This window comes from Austrofundulus limnaeus, unplaced genomic scaffold, assembly GCF_001266775.1.
Source record: "Austrofundulus limnaeus strain Quisiro unplaced genomic scaffold, Austrofundulus_limnaeus-1.0 Scaffold20, whole genome shotgun sequence".
NCBI classification, from domain to species: Eukaryota; Metazoa; Chordata; class Actinopteri; order Cyprinodontiformes; family Rivulidae; genus Austrofundulus; species Austrofundulus limnaeus.
In genome coordinates this window covers 3,150,572-3,164,168 of record NW_013952422.1, presented here as the reverse complement: position 1 = coordinate 3,164,168, position 13,597 = coordinate 3,150,572, and the positions used below count along the sequence as shown (strand labels likewise).

At 40.3% G+C, this 13,597-nt stretch overlaps 2 protein-coding genes across 2 annotated transcripts in view; one reads left to right on the top strand and one right to left on the bottom strand.

Moving 5' to 3' along the window:
* The window catches only part of si:ch211-282j22.3 (ER degradation-enhancing alpha-mannosidase-like protein 3), a 10,855-nt gene extending 3,738 nt beyond the window's left edge, over window positions 1-7,117 (bottom strand). The window contains exons 1-18 of the mRNA XM_014003893.1: window positions 6,314-7,117; window positions 6,164-6,209; window positions 5,527-5,627; window positions 5,188-5,227; window positions 4,914-5,026; window positions 4,652-4,805; window positions 4,411-4,545; window positions 4,111-4,216; window positions 3,936-4,033; window positions 3,662-3,787; window positions 3,490-3,573; window positions 2,198-2,281; window positions 1,898-2,022; window positions 1,626-1,791; window positions 1,372-1,529; window positions 1,174-1,285; window positions 683-862; window positions 322-487 (exon numbers count right to left, since the gene is read on the bottom strand). Of these exons, the coding sequence (XP_013859347.1) occupies window positions 322-487; window positions 683-862; window positions 1,174-1,285; window positions 1,372-1,529; window positions 1,626-1,791; window positions 1,898-2,022; window positions 2,198-2,281; window positions 3,490-3,573; window positions 3,662-3,787; window positions 3,936-4,033; window positions 4,111-4,216; window positions 4,411-4,545; window positions 4,652-4,805; window positions 4,914-5,026; window positions 5,188-5,227; window positions 5,527-5,627; window positions 6,164-6,209; window positions 6,314-6,411 (2,092 nt within the window). The 5' untranslated portion in view covers window positions 6,412-7,117. The remainder of the gene's footprint in view (window positions 1-321; window positions 488-682; window positions 863-1,173; window positions 1,286-1,371; window positions 1,530-1,625; window positions 1,792-1,897; window positions 2,023-2,197; window positions 2,282-3,489; window positions 3,574-3,661; window positions 3,788-3,935; window positions 4,034-4,110; window positions 4,217-4,410; window positions 4,546-4,651; window positions 4,806-4,913; window positions 5,027-5,187; window positions 5,228-5,526; window positions 5,628-6,163; window positions 6,210-6,313) is intronic.
* A 1,864-nt stretch (window positions 7,118-8,981) lies between these two features.
* The window catches only part of anxa3b (annexin A3b), a 5,753-nt gene continuing 1,137 nt past the window's right edge, over window positions 8,982-13,597 (top strand). Inside the window, exons 1-13 of the mRNA XM_014003888.1 lie at window positions 8,982-9,050; window positions 9,325-9,360; window positions 9,445-9,492; window positions 9,572-9,659; window positions 9,821-9,915; window positions 10,014-10,127; window positions 11,598-11,688; window positions 11,839-11,918; window positions 12,240-12,296; window positions 12,437-12,530; window positions 12,841-12,936; window positions 13,027-13,085; window positions 13,358-13,480. Of these exons, the coding sequence (XP_013859342.1) occupies window positions 9,349-9,360; window positions 9,445-9,492; window positions 9,572-9,659; window positions 9,821-9,915; window positions 10,014-10,127; window positions 11,598-11,688; window positions 11,839-11,918; window positions 12,240-12,296; window positions 12,437-12,530; window positions 12,841-12,936; window positions 13,027-13,085; window positions 13,358-13,480 (957 nt within the window). The 5' untranslated portion in view covers window positions 8,982-9,050; window positions 9,325-9,348. The remainder of the gene's footprint in view (window positions 9,051-9,324; window positions 9,361-9,444; window positions 9,493-9,571; window positions 9,660-9,820; window positions 9,916-10,013; window positions 10,128-11,597; window positions 11,689-11,838; window positions 11,919-12,239; window positions 12,297-12,436; window positions 12,531-12,840; window positions 12,937-13,026; window positions 13,086-13,357; window positions 13,481-13,597) is intronic.

Below are 13,597 nucleotides of genomic sequence, written 5' to 3'. Positions count from 1 at the left end.
ATTTTCAAAGAGCCACTGCAGAGGGACCAAAGAGCCACATGTGGCCCCAGAGCCGCAGGTTGCAGACCCCTGCCCTAAACCTAATGACCCCAGTACATACGTAAGCCTAAACTTAGCCCTAAGCCTAACCCCCCATCCAAGAATGGAGTTCCAGAACATTAGGACCGGTCTTTGGTCCCTATAAGGACTACTGGTCCTGACAAGGTAGGTGTGTACTCCAGAAACGGTCCTAAAAGGTAACAAATACAAGTACACACACAGAGGTAATTACATTATTTCCTGCCATTACTGACAGCGAGAGATAATAACCACAGYTCTCACCGATAAAGATGACTCCTATGGCTCCTGCGTGTTGCAACCATCGAGCTTTTACAGCAAACATGCAGTCCCCTCGTAGTGCCAGAGCGACGCAGTCTTTCAGCTCCGCTGCATTTTCCACCGGCCCGCATGCATTAAAGGGGGACGCTTTCACTATTCTGCCCTTCACCTGTGGAACAGCAGTTTGTTTTTATGTTTGCTTGAGATGAAAGTTTGTGAAATGACGGCATGTTTCAGAAAATAGGACAAAAAGAATTAGAAACAGAAACCATTTGTGTAATTAAAAAAAAATCCTGTTATAAGAATTTTTAATTTTATCTTAGATCTTCCTAATCTTTGGTGTCAGTGCTGTGTTGAATCTCACCCCGTGCTCCTGCTTGGTGAGGTCCATTCCGAACTTCGCCGGTCCTGCAGCGAGGACTGTCCGACCCAGAAACGGAGGGGAAATGAGCTGGACAGCGTGAGGCACCACCTCCTCCTCCTCCTCCTCCGGCGTCTGTCTGACTTCTGCGACAAGCTTCACCCGAAACACGCCTTTCTGTTCCTGTCGGTGATTCGGCCAGACAAGATCGTAAARAATAATTTGAGTCCATTATTTCCCAACATGCCAAATTTAAAGAAGTGCATTCATTAACTTGTCCTAAAGTTTATTAAATTAAACTTTGCTTTTATGCCACTGCTTAATAATGTTTCCTCTCCCCCATTTTATGATAAACTTCATATCTCTTGTCCTCAAATGTTAGACAGTAATTATCAAAACAGGAAGAAAAGGARTTTGGCTCAGATCTTGGATGTTGTTAACAAAGTTTGTGTAATGCACAGTAACACAAGGAGAGTACAAATATCTAAAAGCACCTTTTTGGCATCTCCTACAGTCATCTCTTTCAGAGAGGTGAGYGAGATGCCCATGCTCTTCAGAAACTCCACAGACTCCATGCTGTTATCATGAAGCGGCAGTTCGATTTCCCTGTGAAGCATTAAACGCAATATTTGCTACAAATGAAGCGTTAAGTAAGGCAAAGATTATTAGCGTGTTTTTAGAACCAGTCCCACCTGACAGGTAAAGAGTTGAAGGCCCGTCCCACCCCAGTGAGGTACTTGTAGCCGTCCCTGATGGTTTTGGCAAACGAGGGGTTGTTGGGGAACAACGTCTCTGTGCTGGGACAGGAGTGCGTAAACAGGTCGTCATCTTGAGCAGCAGGGGCCGCCTCCTGAAGTACAAGTACATAAATACTTTGCTAACATTTTGTCTGTCCGTTTGTGTTTTTAAGCAGGGTGCATTGTACGTGAAGCGCATGTTTGTTTACTGTGACGTTGGGCTGAACGGGGGTCTGAGTGATGGACAGGGACACGGGCAGAAGGTGAGCCTCTGTGGTGAAGACGTAGTCGTCGATATCAATCGGCAGCTGGCTCTTCTCCGAAAACATCAAGTACAAGTATTTAAACATCTCAGCCAGAAAGAAGGAGTCCATCCTGTCCAAAAACAAACACACACGTGTAAACGCAAAATAGACAGATAAGATTTTGTTTTCTCAGCTAAAGAAATGTGTGTTTTTAGCAGTTTGTCTCACACACTAACCTGTCTTCATGGGTCCCGGTGCGGACATCTTGGACAGCAGCAAACCCACAAGGCACCCTGGCATAGGCGTTGAGTTTCTCCACAATGGATTGTCCCACTCTGAGGTAGTACGGGTCACCGGTGGCCTGAACATATCAAAACCCAAGCTCACATCAATATCTTAAAAACGATCTCATCAGTATGGTGAGAAAGATGCTTTGTACGTGTGGTAGGAGAAGAGCAACTTCGTTTATTAGATTAAACCGTTTCTGAAGATGTTTACGATGAGAGATGCTCCATTTTAACTGGGATGTTTTGTACCTTGAAGAGGTAGTAGGTGCTTTCTGCAAACTCTGGTCTCAGTAGGTGTTGGCCCCAATGAACTCTGAACTCTGTGGTAAAAGCCTGCAGGAAAATTGATGAACAGATTTACAAAAACAGAAGGACATATGTGTCAAAGCTGTTCTTTGACTCTGCATAACATGACTTTAACCACTAATAAATTGAAGGATTGTATAAAATCATATAATACAAAGACTGATTTCATAACAAATATGATGTCAGCCTTTGTTGTTATAAGTTTTAAAAAGTTTGGTTTAAGTTTTATTTATTTATAAAGCACCCAGCAGCTCAAGGTGCTGTGCAAAATTACCAACAATAAATCCACAATATAAAAACAAACAATACCATTACTTCCCCAACATGAAATAAAAAAAATCACATGGAAAATGTGTACACTGAACAGAAATGATCCAGTTCAGGAAACGCAGTWTAAAAGACGGGTCTTAAGCTGACTCTTAAAAACAACAACATTCTCTGCAGCCCTCAGGTTCTCAGGCAAACCATTCCACAGACGAGGGTCGTAATACTGAAAAGAAGCCTCTCTCTGTGTGTGTTCTGACTCTTGGAACTGTTAATAGTCCAGTGCCAGAGAACCTTAGGGTCCACGGCGCTTCATCAGGTAATAGCAACTCCGCAAGATATGATGGCGCAAGACCATTAAGACATTTAAAAACCAATAAAAGAAACTTAATGACAAATATTTCATCTTTCCCTCCTATACGGCATTAAATTATTAAGCATTTTCTAAGCACATAATTCAATTCTTTACCACAATCGGCTGTAAAATGCTGTATATATCTTTGGCCTCCCCTCTGTCTCTTTAAGAACCTCCTACCGTTTCTGACACTCCCACTTCAGCACATCATCACAACACTGCTTCATGCCGTTTACAACGTTTCATAGGAGCGTTGCAAGAGGGTAGCCTCCAAGGCATACGCTTCCTGGATGAAGGCATTTTTTAATCTGAAAAGGACTGGACTGAGAAGGAGTTGGTATTACAAGCTGTGTGGGGAGGGGGCGGGAACTCGGCTGCAGACTGAGCTCCAGGGAGGAGCTTTGTGTAAATAGGCGGAGCTTTGTTTGCAAGAGTTTAGGCAGCTCCAAATGGCTACAGGAGATTCCAGGATTTCTCAAACGTGCATGAATGAGTCAAAGCAACACTCTGGGTATATTATTGATGAGGGACATTATAGCAGGATATAAAGCTCAAGAAACGTTGATTTTGCATAATACCCCCTTTAAATAAGGCAGAAATTGATAAGATTCTTTACCTCTGGAAGGAATTTGTGCTGTTTAGTGACTTGGTAAAGCATCTCGTGAGTTTCAATAGCTGGTTTCAGGTCTCCTGTCAAAACCTATTTAAACAATGATTAAATGACACTTTATTAAACAAGAGCTTCATTTTGATTAATGGAGTGCATCTCAATAAACAGTGCACCTGACCTGTAACCCAGGGAAGAATGCGAGCAGGGAGTCCATCCAGCTGCGAACACTCATAGTAGGGTTGTGCATGTGTACGTTGAGCAGCAGGGGAGGCTGACTGATGTATTTCATAATGGCACTGTAGTGCTGTTAACATGAAAAAMGCATCAGAATTATTGAGAAGTGTTCTCGGCTCAAAGGTCCGCAACATAAAATGACCAAGTGTGCACAAACGATAACGCAGTTAGTAAAAATAAATAAATAAAGCCGAGACCAAAATGTTAGAATGACTCACAATATTGAACCTCTGTAGAAAAACATTATCTCCTAAAAGAATGTAGGCCTTCATCAGGTATTCGTAGTACGAGTCGATTCCAGCGCCAACTCCACTATCTGCAAACAAAAAAAGGGAAAACTAATCAGTCCCATCATCAGCGGTTATCTCCTGTCTTTACTGACAGCTTCTTTACCTCTCCGGATCCATTCTCCATTGTGGATATTGATGACAGTCCCCACCAAGTCACTTCCTTTTTGTCTCTTCTCCCAGAGGACGTCCAGAGTCTTCCTCGCATGTTCCTGTAAAATGTTTATAAAACAAAATATATTTAAAATGTATTTTTTTTGTGGTTAAAAATCCATGCCGTATTCATTTTGTTATAAAAAGTTGTTCTTTCTACAGCAGAGTAAACTCATCTCACACCTCAGTAACTACACACACTGAAGCCCATAATAAACACAGAGAAAAACTCTGCTTAGAGGAAGGTAAATACCTCAAACACAGACTGACCCGACAGTCTGCTGAGAGCAGCAAACTCCAGGATCATTGTCCCGGCACACGCTGTGCAGGTGTCTGACTCAGTGCCTGTGCGTGAAAGTGGGTTGAATACGCCGTACCGCAGATTCACCTAACGAACAAAACACGTATACGATRAGCTCTAAACAGGAGGAAAATACAATCAATCCTTTCGCAACAAACATTTAGCTCCATCTCCATATATATTTAAAGACTACCTTAGGGTAGGGAAGGCCACTGGTCGTGTTGAAGGCAGGAAGTAATCGATGGCCCAGCTCTGTGGCCATCTGTAGAAGCTCATCACGATACCACTGCATCCTCTCCCCACGCTGCCTTAGCAGGTCAGCCATAACATGACCCCCCAGCAGCCCACTGGAAAAAACAACAACATTATTTTAATCAAAACATCCACTCAGTAAAAATGCAGCTACGCAATCAAATCAACTGAATGCACCGAAAATGTAAATGTGCGCTTCATACCCTAAAACTCTGATGTTGGTCTCGAACACCGACACCACCACGTCGTTGTCAAAGCGGACGTCCCTCACAGTCTTCCTCACCGCATCCTCAAACTCATCAAGCTTGTTTAACACCTGGACACACATGTGTGGCAAGAAATTTTTAATTACCAGGTAATAATAATAATAATAATAATAATAATAATAATAATAATAATAATAATTACAGTCTGGTGAGACAAACAAACTGGAACAAATTTTTCTTATGCTAGCAAAATATGGAAATATGGACTCACCACCAGGGTATCAAGTGTGTCAATTAGAGTGAGAGAAAACCTTCAGGAAAAAAAAAATTAATCGGAAATGTTTTGGTGTCAGTAATCAAAATAGAACATTCCTATCTGCCAGAAGCCGTAACACATTTAAAWTGTTATTTTGATAACATAATTAGATTAGATTAGACCTTTATTGTCATTGTACAGAGCACAAAGTGATGCTAAAGTGACCTGCCAAACTGTTCTTGAGAACACACTGTTAATAAATACGTGCATGTGGCTTTAATTTGAGCTCATATAAAACTAATTAAATTGCTTCACGAAAACCTTGCTAGATGTTTCACTGCACGAACTTCTTACTTCCCCAAGGAGTCGTCTATGTCCCCTCTGTTTGGCTCTTGTCCACGCACTCTTCCTTTGCAACTCAGAGGCATCAGCTCATCTGCCGGGTAGGCATGTTTCTGCAACGGCAGTTATTACACATTAACTGGACTGTTTCATGTAATCATAATTTGTCATCTATAGAAAACAGATGAAAGAAACTAGCATGGTAACATTTTTTATGCAGCCTAAATCTGACCCAGAATCAGAGGAGAATGAAATACAAATTGTAGTTAGTAAGTCCACACCTTATTTAGACGTTCTGTTGCAAACACTGTGACATAGTAGATCAGAAAATGTTATAGAAAATAGGGAAAACTGAAGGAGTTGAAAAATACGACCCAAACAGAATATATCTACGCAGAACAGAGACTAAATTAGACTTTTCTGCACTCTTAGAGACTCTAATTACACAACAAAATGTATTTAACAGGCAAAAAATTGGAATTTGTGTGATATTTTGTCCCCTTTAATTATTATAATGTCTATATCTATGACACACAGGACCACTAATAGTATCCTTTCATCTAAACAGTTGTTGACTCATCTTCCTCTGTGGAATGAAGCAACTAAAAAAATATATATATAGCCATAATCTTCACAAAGACAACCTTACCATGTAATTTCCATATGCGTGGTCAAACATTTCAACAATCTGGTGCCTGGGAAGCAAATATTCAAATATTCAAGAAGAAATTTGTGCAATTTGAAACACACAGTCACAGATAATTACACATATGTTGTGTTTGTTTTGAACAAACTTCACCTGATGTTGGTCTTCTCCTCCAGGGTCATGCTGTGGCTCTCCTGACAGCCTCCACAGCCGAGGAGACTGTTAATAATCAGAAGGGTCTCCAGGATCATGGTGRTACCAGATGAGTGGCCCAGTTCCCAAAGAGGTTTAAGTCTCCTCGTGGAGTCTTACATAAGATTAAAGGGAACCAATAARCCCCCCTGGCTCCGCGTCCAAACCGCCCACACTAAAGTCAAACCGCTCAGCTGATATTTGGAGCCCAGCTTATCCACTTGTTGGCACAGACATGGCACAGCTTTGGTTACCTACCCATTTCCATWTTCCAACTCTGTTTTTCTTCTGTTCTATCCAGTCTTGTTAGGACCACATCACGACAACAAACCCCTTCAGATGAAGGGAATCCATGTAAACAATGGAGGAAAAAAAGCTACAACTGACTGCTAACGTCTGCTCACTTGTAAAGCAAAGACAACTGACCAGAAAAAAAGGAGTAGCTAGAAAAAAAAACACACCTATGTAATTTAAGGAAGCTGCTAATAAAACACGACGTTGAAAAGGAGTGAGACGGTGGGGCTACAGCTGCTGGGAGTGTCTTTTCAGGCTAGCTATGCTAGTTAGCAAACAAGCTAACTCGTAAAGAAATAATGTGCTGGGGGAAAAAAATAATTCTGAACAAGGTATAAGTGCTTCCCTTGCCATGTAACGTCCATCCAAACAAGTAAATAGACAACAACACGATGCCGACAAGCCTGTCGGGTGCTCAGCTGTCAAACAACAGACGGTRCACTCCTGCCGGGGCGGGACGCGGGACTATTTTAACCCTCAGTTTGTCTTACAGGCAAAAMTCGCCACGTAAAATGTTTTCTCTTAGACAGCTTTATCTCCTTTTTCTTATTGTTTGTTCAATGAGTTGAATCTAAGATATTCTAATTTTGTATTAGCTCCATATTTGTGGTAATAGACCATCACTGTCGTCGTTRTTTATTACTTAGAAGTAGAGAAAATACCTTTACAGATTTGACTGAGGGACGAAACTCTTAGTTATTAACGTGACGTAACGAGCAGTGGTCACATGCTTGATGTGTATGGCAAGCCGTTTTAGTATAAAATTATTCACGACGCTAATGGTCCAGATTTCTGAAATTGACTAGTCATATTCATTATTTAAAATAGCTCTAATTATATTTTGACTAGTCAAAATATCTATTTGAGATATCTTTAATTACATATTGACTAGTCATAATTTATTTTTAAGATATCTTAAATTGGAATTATGACTAGACAGAATGTTAGATATCTTAAACTACCATTTAGGATAGTCAAAATGTAGTTGTTCGTAGCCAAAACTCATTTTTAAACATCTAGAATGTGATTACAGATAGTCAGACGAAACCGATTTCATACTAAAATGGCTTGCCAAAGTGTTTGTTTTTATGGCAAATATCACAAACTATTACGTTTACCACCAACCTATACATCTTTATAAAATATGTATTATCTCATACACCAGATAATAACTAATATATGGTGAAACATAAATCAGTTAAAATGGAAGCTTTTAATATTTAAAACTGCTTTCCACATAACTTTTTTATTACAATAGGTAGTTTATTAGTTTTATGGCAAAGAAATGCCCAATAAACTCTCAGATTATAAGTAATTTTCACTGCCTAGAACCTTGAAATCATTCACTGTTCGAACCACGTTACACCTGTATAACATTGTAATACTCTTAATTGTAAACTGTTTTTTTATTATTGTTTTATGACGCGTGATGCTGACCTCTTGGCCAGGTTACCCTTGGAAAATATATCTTGGTCTCAATGGGTTTCATCTGGTTAAATAAATGTGATTGAATTTAATTGTCTACCTGCATGTTTTAATTTGGCCACCAGATGTCGCCCTTGTCCAATTTTGGCTTGGATTTAATTTATTTGCGAGCAAATAAATTAAAACTGTTATCTACGTTGTCTTCAATGATGCTCCTGGTGATTAGGACTGCATCTTGTCCCTTTCCTCGAAAGAATGTGATTATTACTAATGGTGTTGTATGATAACAAACATGATAGCACAGGGCTTGACATCAAGAACTAACCATGCAATTTGCATAGTTTTGACTTGGATACTAGTGTTTTGATTTTTGTACACACCGTGCTGGTTCCCTAGAAGCAGAACGTGACGTGTTTAAAATGACCACATCATGTCAGTAATGAAGTGGAAAGATAAGATCAATGAAAAATATTTCTACATTTCCTTCCTCTCCTCCTCTCTGACTCATATCCGTGTCCCTGCCCTGAGAACAAACATCATTAGATTGGACCAAGTGAAAGTTAAAGTCTTCTAATTTTCAAATTGAAAAATTAGGTCAAATTTGTAATAAATTTATGGATATCAGATTAATAAAAAAAACTAGAAACAAAATTAAAACAACTGAATCATGAAAGGATTATCTTTTCATGCTTTTATTCTGAAAGAGACATTGAAACGACGCTTCTTCTCTGCACTTTCTAAACTCTGTTAAAACTGAGTTTTGTAAGTTTAAAAATGAGCTTGTAGTTTATAAATATTTTAGAGAAAAATGCCTTTCTGACAGCTCAGAGCTGCTCCTCATCAATGAGGAGGAGTTTTGATGATCCAGCCTCCTCCTGCCTCCTAAATGGGCGTTTTTCTTCCTCAACTTGTCTGAAAGGTGTGGCAGTTTMTGTTCGCTGTAAATTTCTCTTTCCAAACGACCGATCTTCTCTTCCAGGTAGGAACAAATGTTGTTTTCTGATTTTTATCGCTCTTATCCGCCTGTTCTCCATGTTTTGTTTAGTTAAGATGCGTGAGTTGTTTTCCCAGATTGGATTCGTCCATGTTTTTTTCTTTTCTTCCCCATGACGTAGTTCTATAGAAAATCAGGATATGTGACATTTTTCCCAAGATTTGCTCACAAATCCCTAATCAGTCGAGTATATGAGCAGCTCAACGAAAACTGGAGCAGTAAAATTGCTGATATTTTATGTTTCCTCCTCTTTTTGTAGTTTTAAGCCTTCTGTTCTGCAAAGATGTCTGCTTGGGTGAGTCTCTTTGAGAAAATAAACACATTTTCACACCAGATTTTAATACTGTGAATAATTGAAGCACATTTTGATGTGTTTCAGGATGACTTGGAGCTGCTCTTAGACTCCCCCTCCTCTCTGACTGTGACAGTAGGTTCTTCTATTTGACTTTTTATTCTGGTGTAAATGTTAGTTTTGACCATGACTGAGTGGATGATTATTTTTGCAGCCTAACACCAGAGGAACTGTGAAGGAGAAGGCAGGTTTCAAAGTGGAGGAAGATGTTGCTGCTCTTAGGAAGGCCATAGAGGGTCTCGGTGAGTTAATTAAAAACATTATTTTTATTATTATTATTACTGTATTATTAATGTCCACCTGGGCATCATCTCAAAACAAACAGCACAGTTTTATTAAAATCTTGGCATTAACAATTAGTCAACCCTACTTTACTAGACTAGATCACTTTTTGTCTTTACAGGTACAACAGAGAAGACCCTGATTGAGGTTCTGACCCAAAGGAACGATGCTCAGCGTCAGCTCATTGCCAGAGCTTATGAGAAARCCACAGGAAGGGTACATGACGGGACTTTTTATTAAATCATTATGAAAGACAAAAACTCAACCTAAAGTGAGAGTTTTCAAATTGTTTTATTTTGGAACTTCTCCATTAGAAATTGGTCGCTGACCTGGAGGGCGACACCCATGGAGACTTCGAGGACGTGCTGTTGGCTTTGGCAACGCCTCTTGCTGCCTTCGACTGTCATGAAGTTATGAAGGCCACAAAGGTGAGACTAAAGAAAGACTGGTCTTCAGGTGCGTCAGGGTCAAGATTTTTAGTAAGGTTTTTGTTTTGTACAGGGGACWTATCGTGCAAAATCCACATACTTTTTACCCTTAAATACATTTAGTTGTGTCCTTGCAGTCTCTAAAGTTGAATTTAGTCTCTCCTGGTGCTGTGTAAACATCTTTATGTTATGTTGATCGTCTTCATTCTCCTCTGGCTCCAACATGTAAGGCTGGATGGACAAGTCTTCCAATGTTGACAACTTTTAATTCATGTGTAAATGAAAAGTTTCTGCGCCGCTATCTAGCTGTAAAAAACTAGAATGAACCTCTCTGGAAGCTGGAGGGGGCGTGGTGCGAAGCAGGGGCTTGTTGAGTTACAATAAATAAGTAAGTAAAGTTTTATTTATATAGCGCCTTTCACAGAAATAAATTCACAAGGTGCTGTACATTCAGGGAAGTGGGGAGGGGGCGGTTAAGAAACACCCATTCAAGAAGACGTACAAGACAAACATGGGGGAACAGGTGAAGCAGGTCATGCAGCAAACAGTTGCGCTACCAACAGCTTGAAATACACAAACGGAAAATTGAGTTAAACCTGCGATACAGCAAGACAGCCTGGGGGGGCTTAGGTCAGATGACACATAAAGGGGAGGTAAAATGGGACGGGTTCATAGGAGTAGGTGACGTTGAGGGAGAGGGGGGTGGTCCGTGCTAGGCCCAACCCTGGGCCCATCCAGAGTCCAGAGTCACATGATGTTATTGTCTCCACTCAGTTAGCTAGAGTTCAGATTTTCATCCTCCTCAGCCAAATTGAGTTCCACGGCCGGGTCCAACACGGGTGATGGGGGTGGGAGCGAATCCATCTTTTGGTTGACATTGACAGAGAGAGCGAAAAGCACGTCCTGCTCCTCTGAAGGTCAGGAGCAGAAAATAAGGAAGAATTCAGACCAAAGCGTAGCAGTTCCACTGATATAGACCCCAAACTGAAGGATTTAAATGAGAAAAAAGAGGATTTAAAAGCATCCTATGTCTCATTTAACCCTCCTGCTGCCCTTGGGTCAGTGAACCACTGAGACCTCGTAGGTCATTTTGACCTAAAGGCAGCAGGAGGGTTTGAAGGTGTCTGGCTAAACATTACAAAAAACTAAAACCCAAGTGTTCTATGAAGGACATTACAGCTGCAGCACAAAAAATGTGAACATTGTGAAAGTTACATTTTTTTGTCAGTTCAGAAAGTGGAACTTGTACATTATAGTTTCATTACATGTAGAGTGAAATAATAAAACCTATCATTACTTGTAATTTTAATGATTATGGCTCACAAATAACGCAAAAACAAATTTCAGTCTCTCAGAAAGTTGGGTACGTTTAGCAGGCAAAAATAATGCATTATTGTTGGATTTTTGAGTAAGTAAAAAAACAATAAATTATACTTTAGTTACACTTTGTAACTTATCCTCCACATCCAGGGTGCAGGGACCACCGAGTCTACCCTGACAGAAATCTTTGCTTCCAGATCCAACAAACAGATCAAGGCCTTTTCTGACGTCTACCTGGAAGGTAAACGGCTCCCATTCTAAAAAAAAAAAAAAAAAAAAAAAACTTCACATAACAGCAGCAACTGTTATGAAATAACCGACAGTGCTGCTAAATTTCTTGAGAAATTGCCGCTTGCAGTGAAGCTCAGTGTGTTGTTCTGCTTTACTGTAGAAACTGGAAGACAGCTGGTCCATGATCTGAAGTCGGAGGTGTCTGGAGACTACGGCAAAGCTCTGCTCATCTTGGCTGAGGTAGTGTGCGTTCAAAAGGAAACAATGCTGTGATGCAGCATTCCTCAAAACTGGATGCAAATGTGTAGCAGGAGATGAAATGCCAAAAGGTCTAACCAGCTAACATATCTTTAAAAACATAACTGACTGAACAAGGCCACTGGACTAGTCCAAACTGGGTCACGACTTAAAAAACCCACAGACATTCACAGTACACATAATTATGTTACCATCTAATGAGGACATCTTTGAGGACCTATCAGTGTTATTTTTTTGTGACTGATAGTTGAACAGGGCAGCGTCAACAGGAATTAAAATGAATTTTTGTTCTCATCTTCACAGGGAAAGCGAGACGAGAGCACCAACGTGGACGCTGCCAAAGCTAAAGCTGACGCAAAGGTCTTTTTTTTTCTTTCACATTTAAATAAATGATGCGGTCGATTAATGTCTATTTTTTTATGGCTTGTGTTGTTGTTGCTTAAATATTAATTTGACTACATTCTGGCTTGTTTTCCTGTGTGTATATTTATGGCACACAGGCGTTGTACGAAGCAGGAGAGAAGAAGTGGGGAACCGATGAGCAGAAGTTCATCGACATCCTTTGCCACAGGAGTGTCCCGCAGCTTCGGCAGAGTGAGTTCAACTTTTGTATTTATTTTTAGGCAAAGATGATCAATCTTCTGTACTAAAGAGGGGAGGGACCATCTGGCTTGTGTTCAGCACACAAATGCCTGCCTCTCTGATGGCATGGGGGTGCATTAGCACCTAAAGCAAGGGCGTCCAAGCTGGTCTTTGAGCATCACTGTCCTGTCTGCTCCAACACACTTGATTTGAATGAATAGGCGATTAATTCATTTCTGCAGAACTTAAGAGATAATTAAATTAATAAATCAGGTGTGTTGAAGCAGATTTTGCAATAATTTGTTCTAATTGTTTTGGGCAGCTCTTGTGGAGTACAAAACCATTAGCAAGAAAACTCTGCAGGAAAGCATCGAAAGTGAGATGTCTGGAAACCTGGAGGAACTCTTAGTGGCTGTGGGTAAGAAAAACAAGCTCTGTGTTGTTTTTTATTCAATCATACGTCTTAAATTGATTTTTCTGAGACTCATTGTCGTATTTCTCTGCCTAGTCAAGTGTGTGAAGAACACTCCTGCATACCTGGCTGAGAGGCTTCACAAGAGCATGAAGGTAAAATGAATCATTTGTCATGAAGCAGCCCCAAACTAGCAGCTAACAAATAAAATCCACATATTGTTCAGTTAATTCACAGGCCTCGGTCCACATCCGACTGCACAGGTCAGCAGTCATGTGGWAAGGAATGTTAAGCCACGTTTTTGTTATTTCGACTGTCAGTACCTCAGTAACACGACTGTACGCAGTTAAACTGTAAGAAAAAGCTCTCAGTGGCTGGAAAACGTGTAATCGTGTAATTTAATCTGAATAATCTGATCATTTTCCAGGGCGCAGGAACCACAGAGTCCATTCTGACGAGGATTATCGTCAGTCGATCTGAGGTCGATTTATTGGACATCAGAGCAGAGTACAAGAAGCTGTWTGGATGTTCGCTCTACTCCCAGTTAGAGGTCAGTGCACGAGGACCAGGATTCCATTTAATGAGGAAAAATAACCATTTCTGCTAACATAAGAGTGCTGAAATTAGCTGAACAAATTCAATGATTTGAATAGTTCCAGGATAAAAA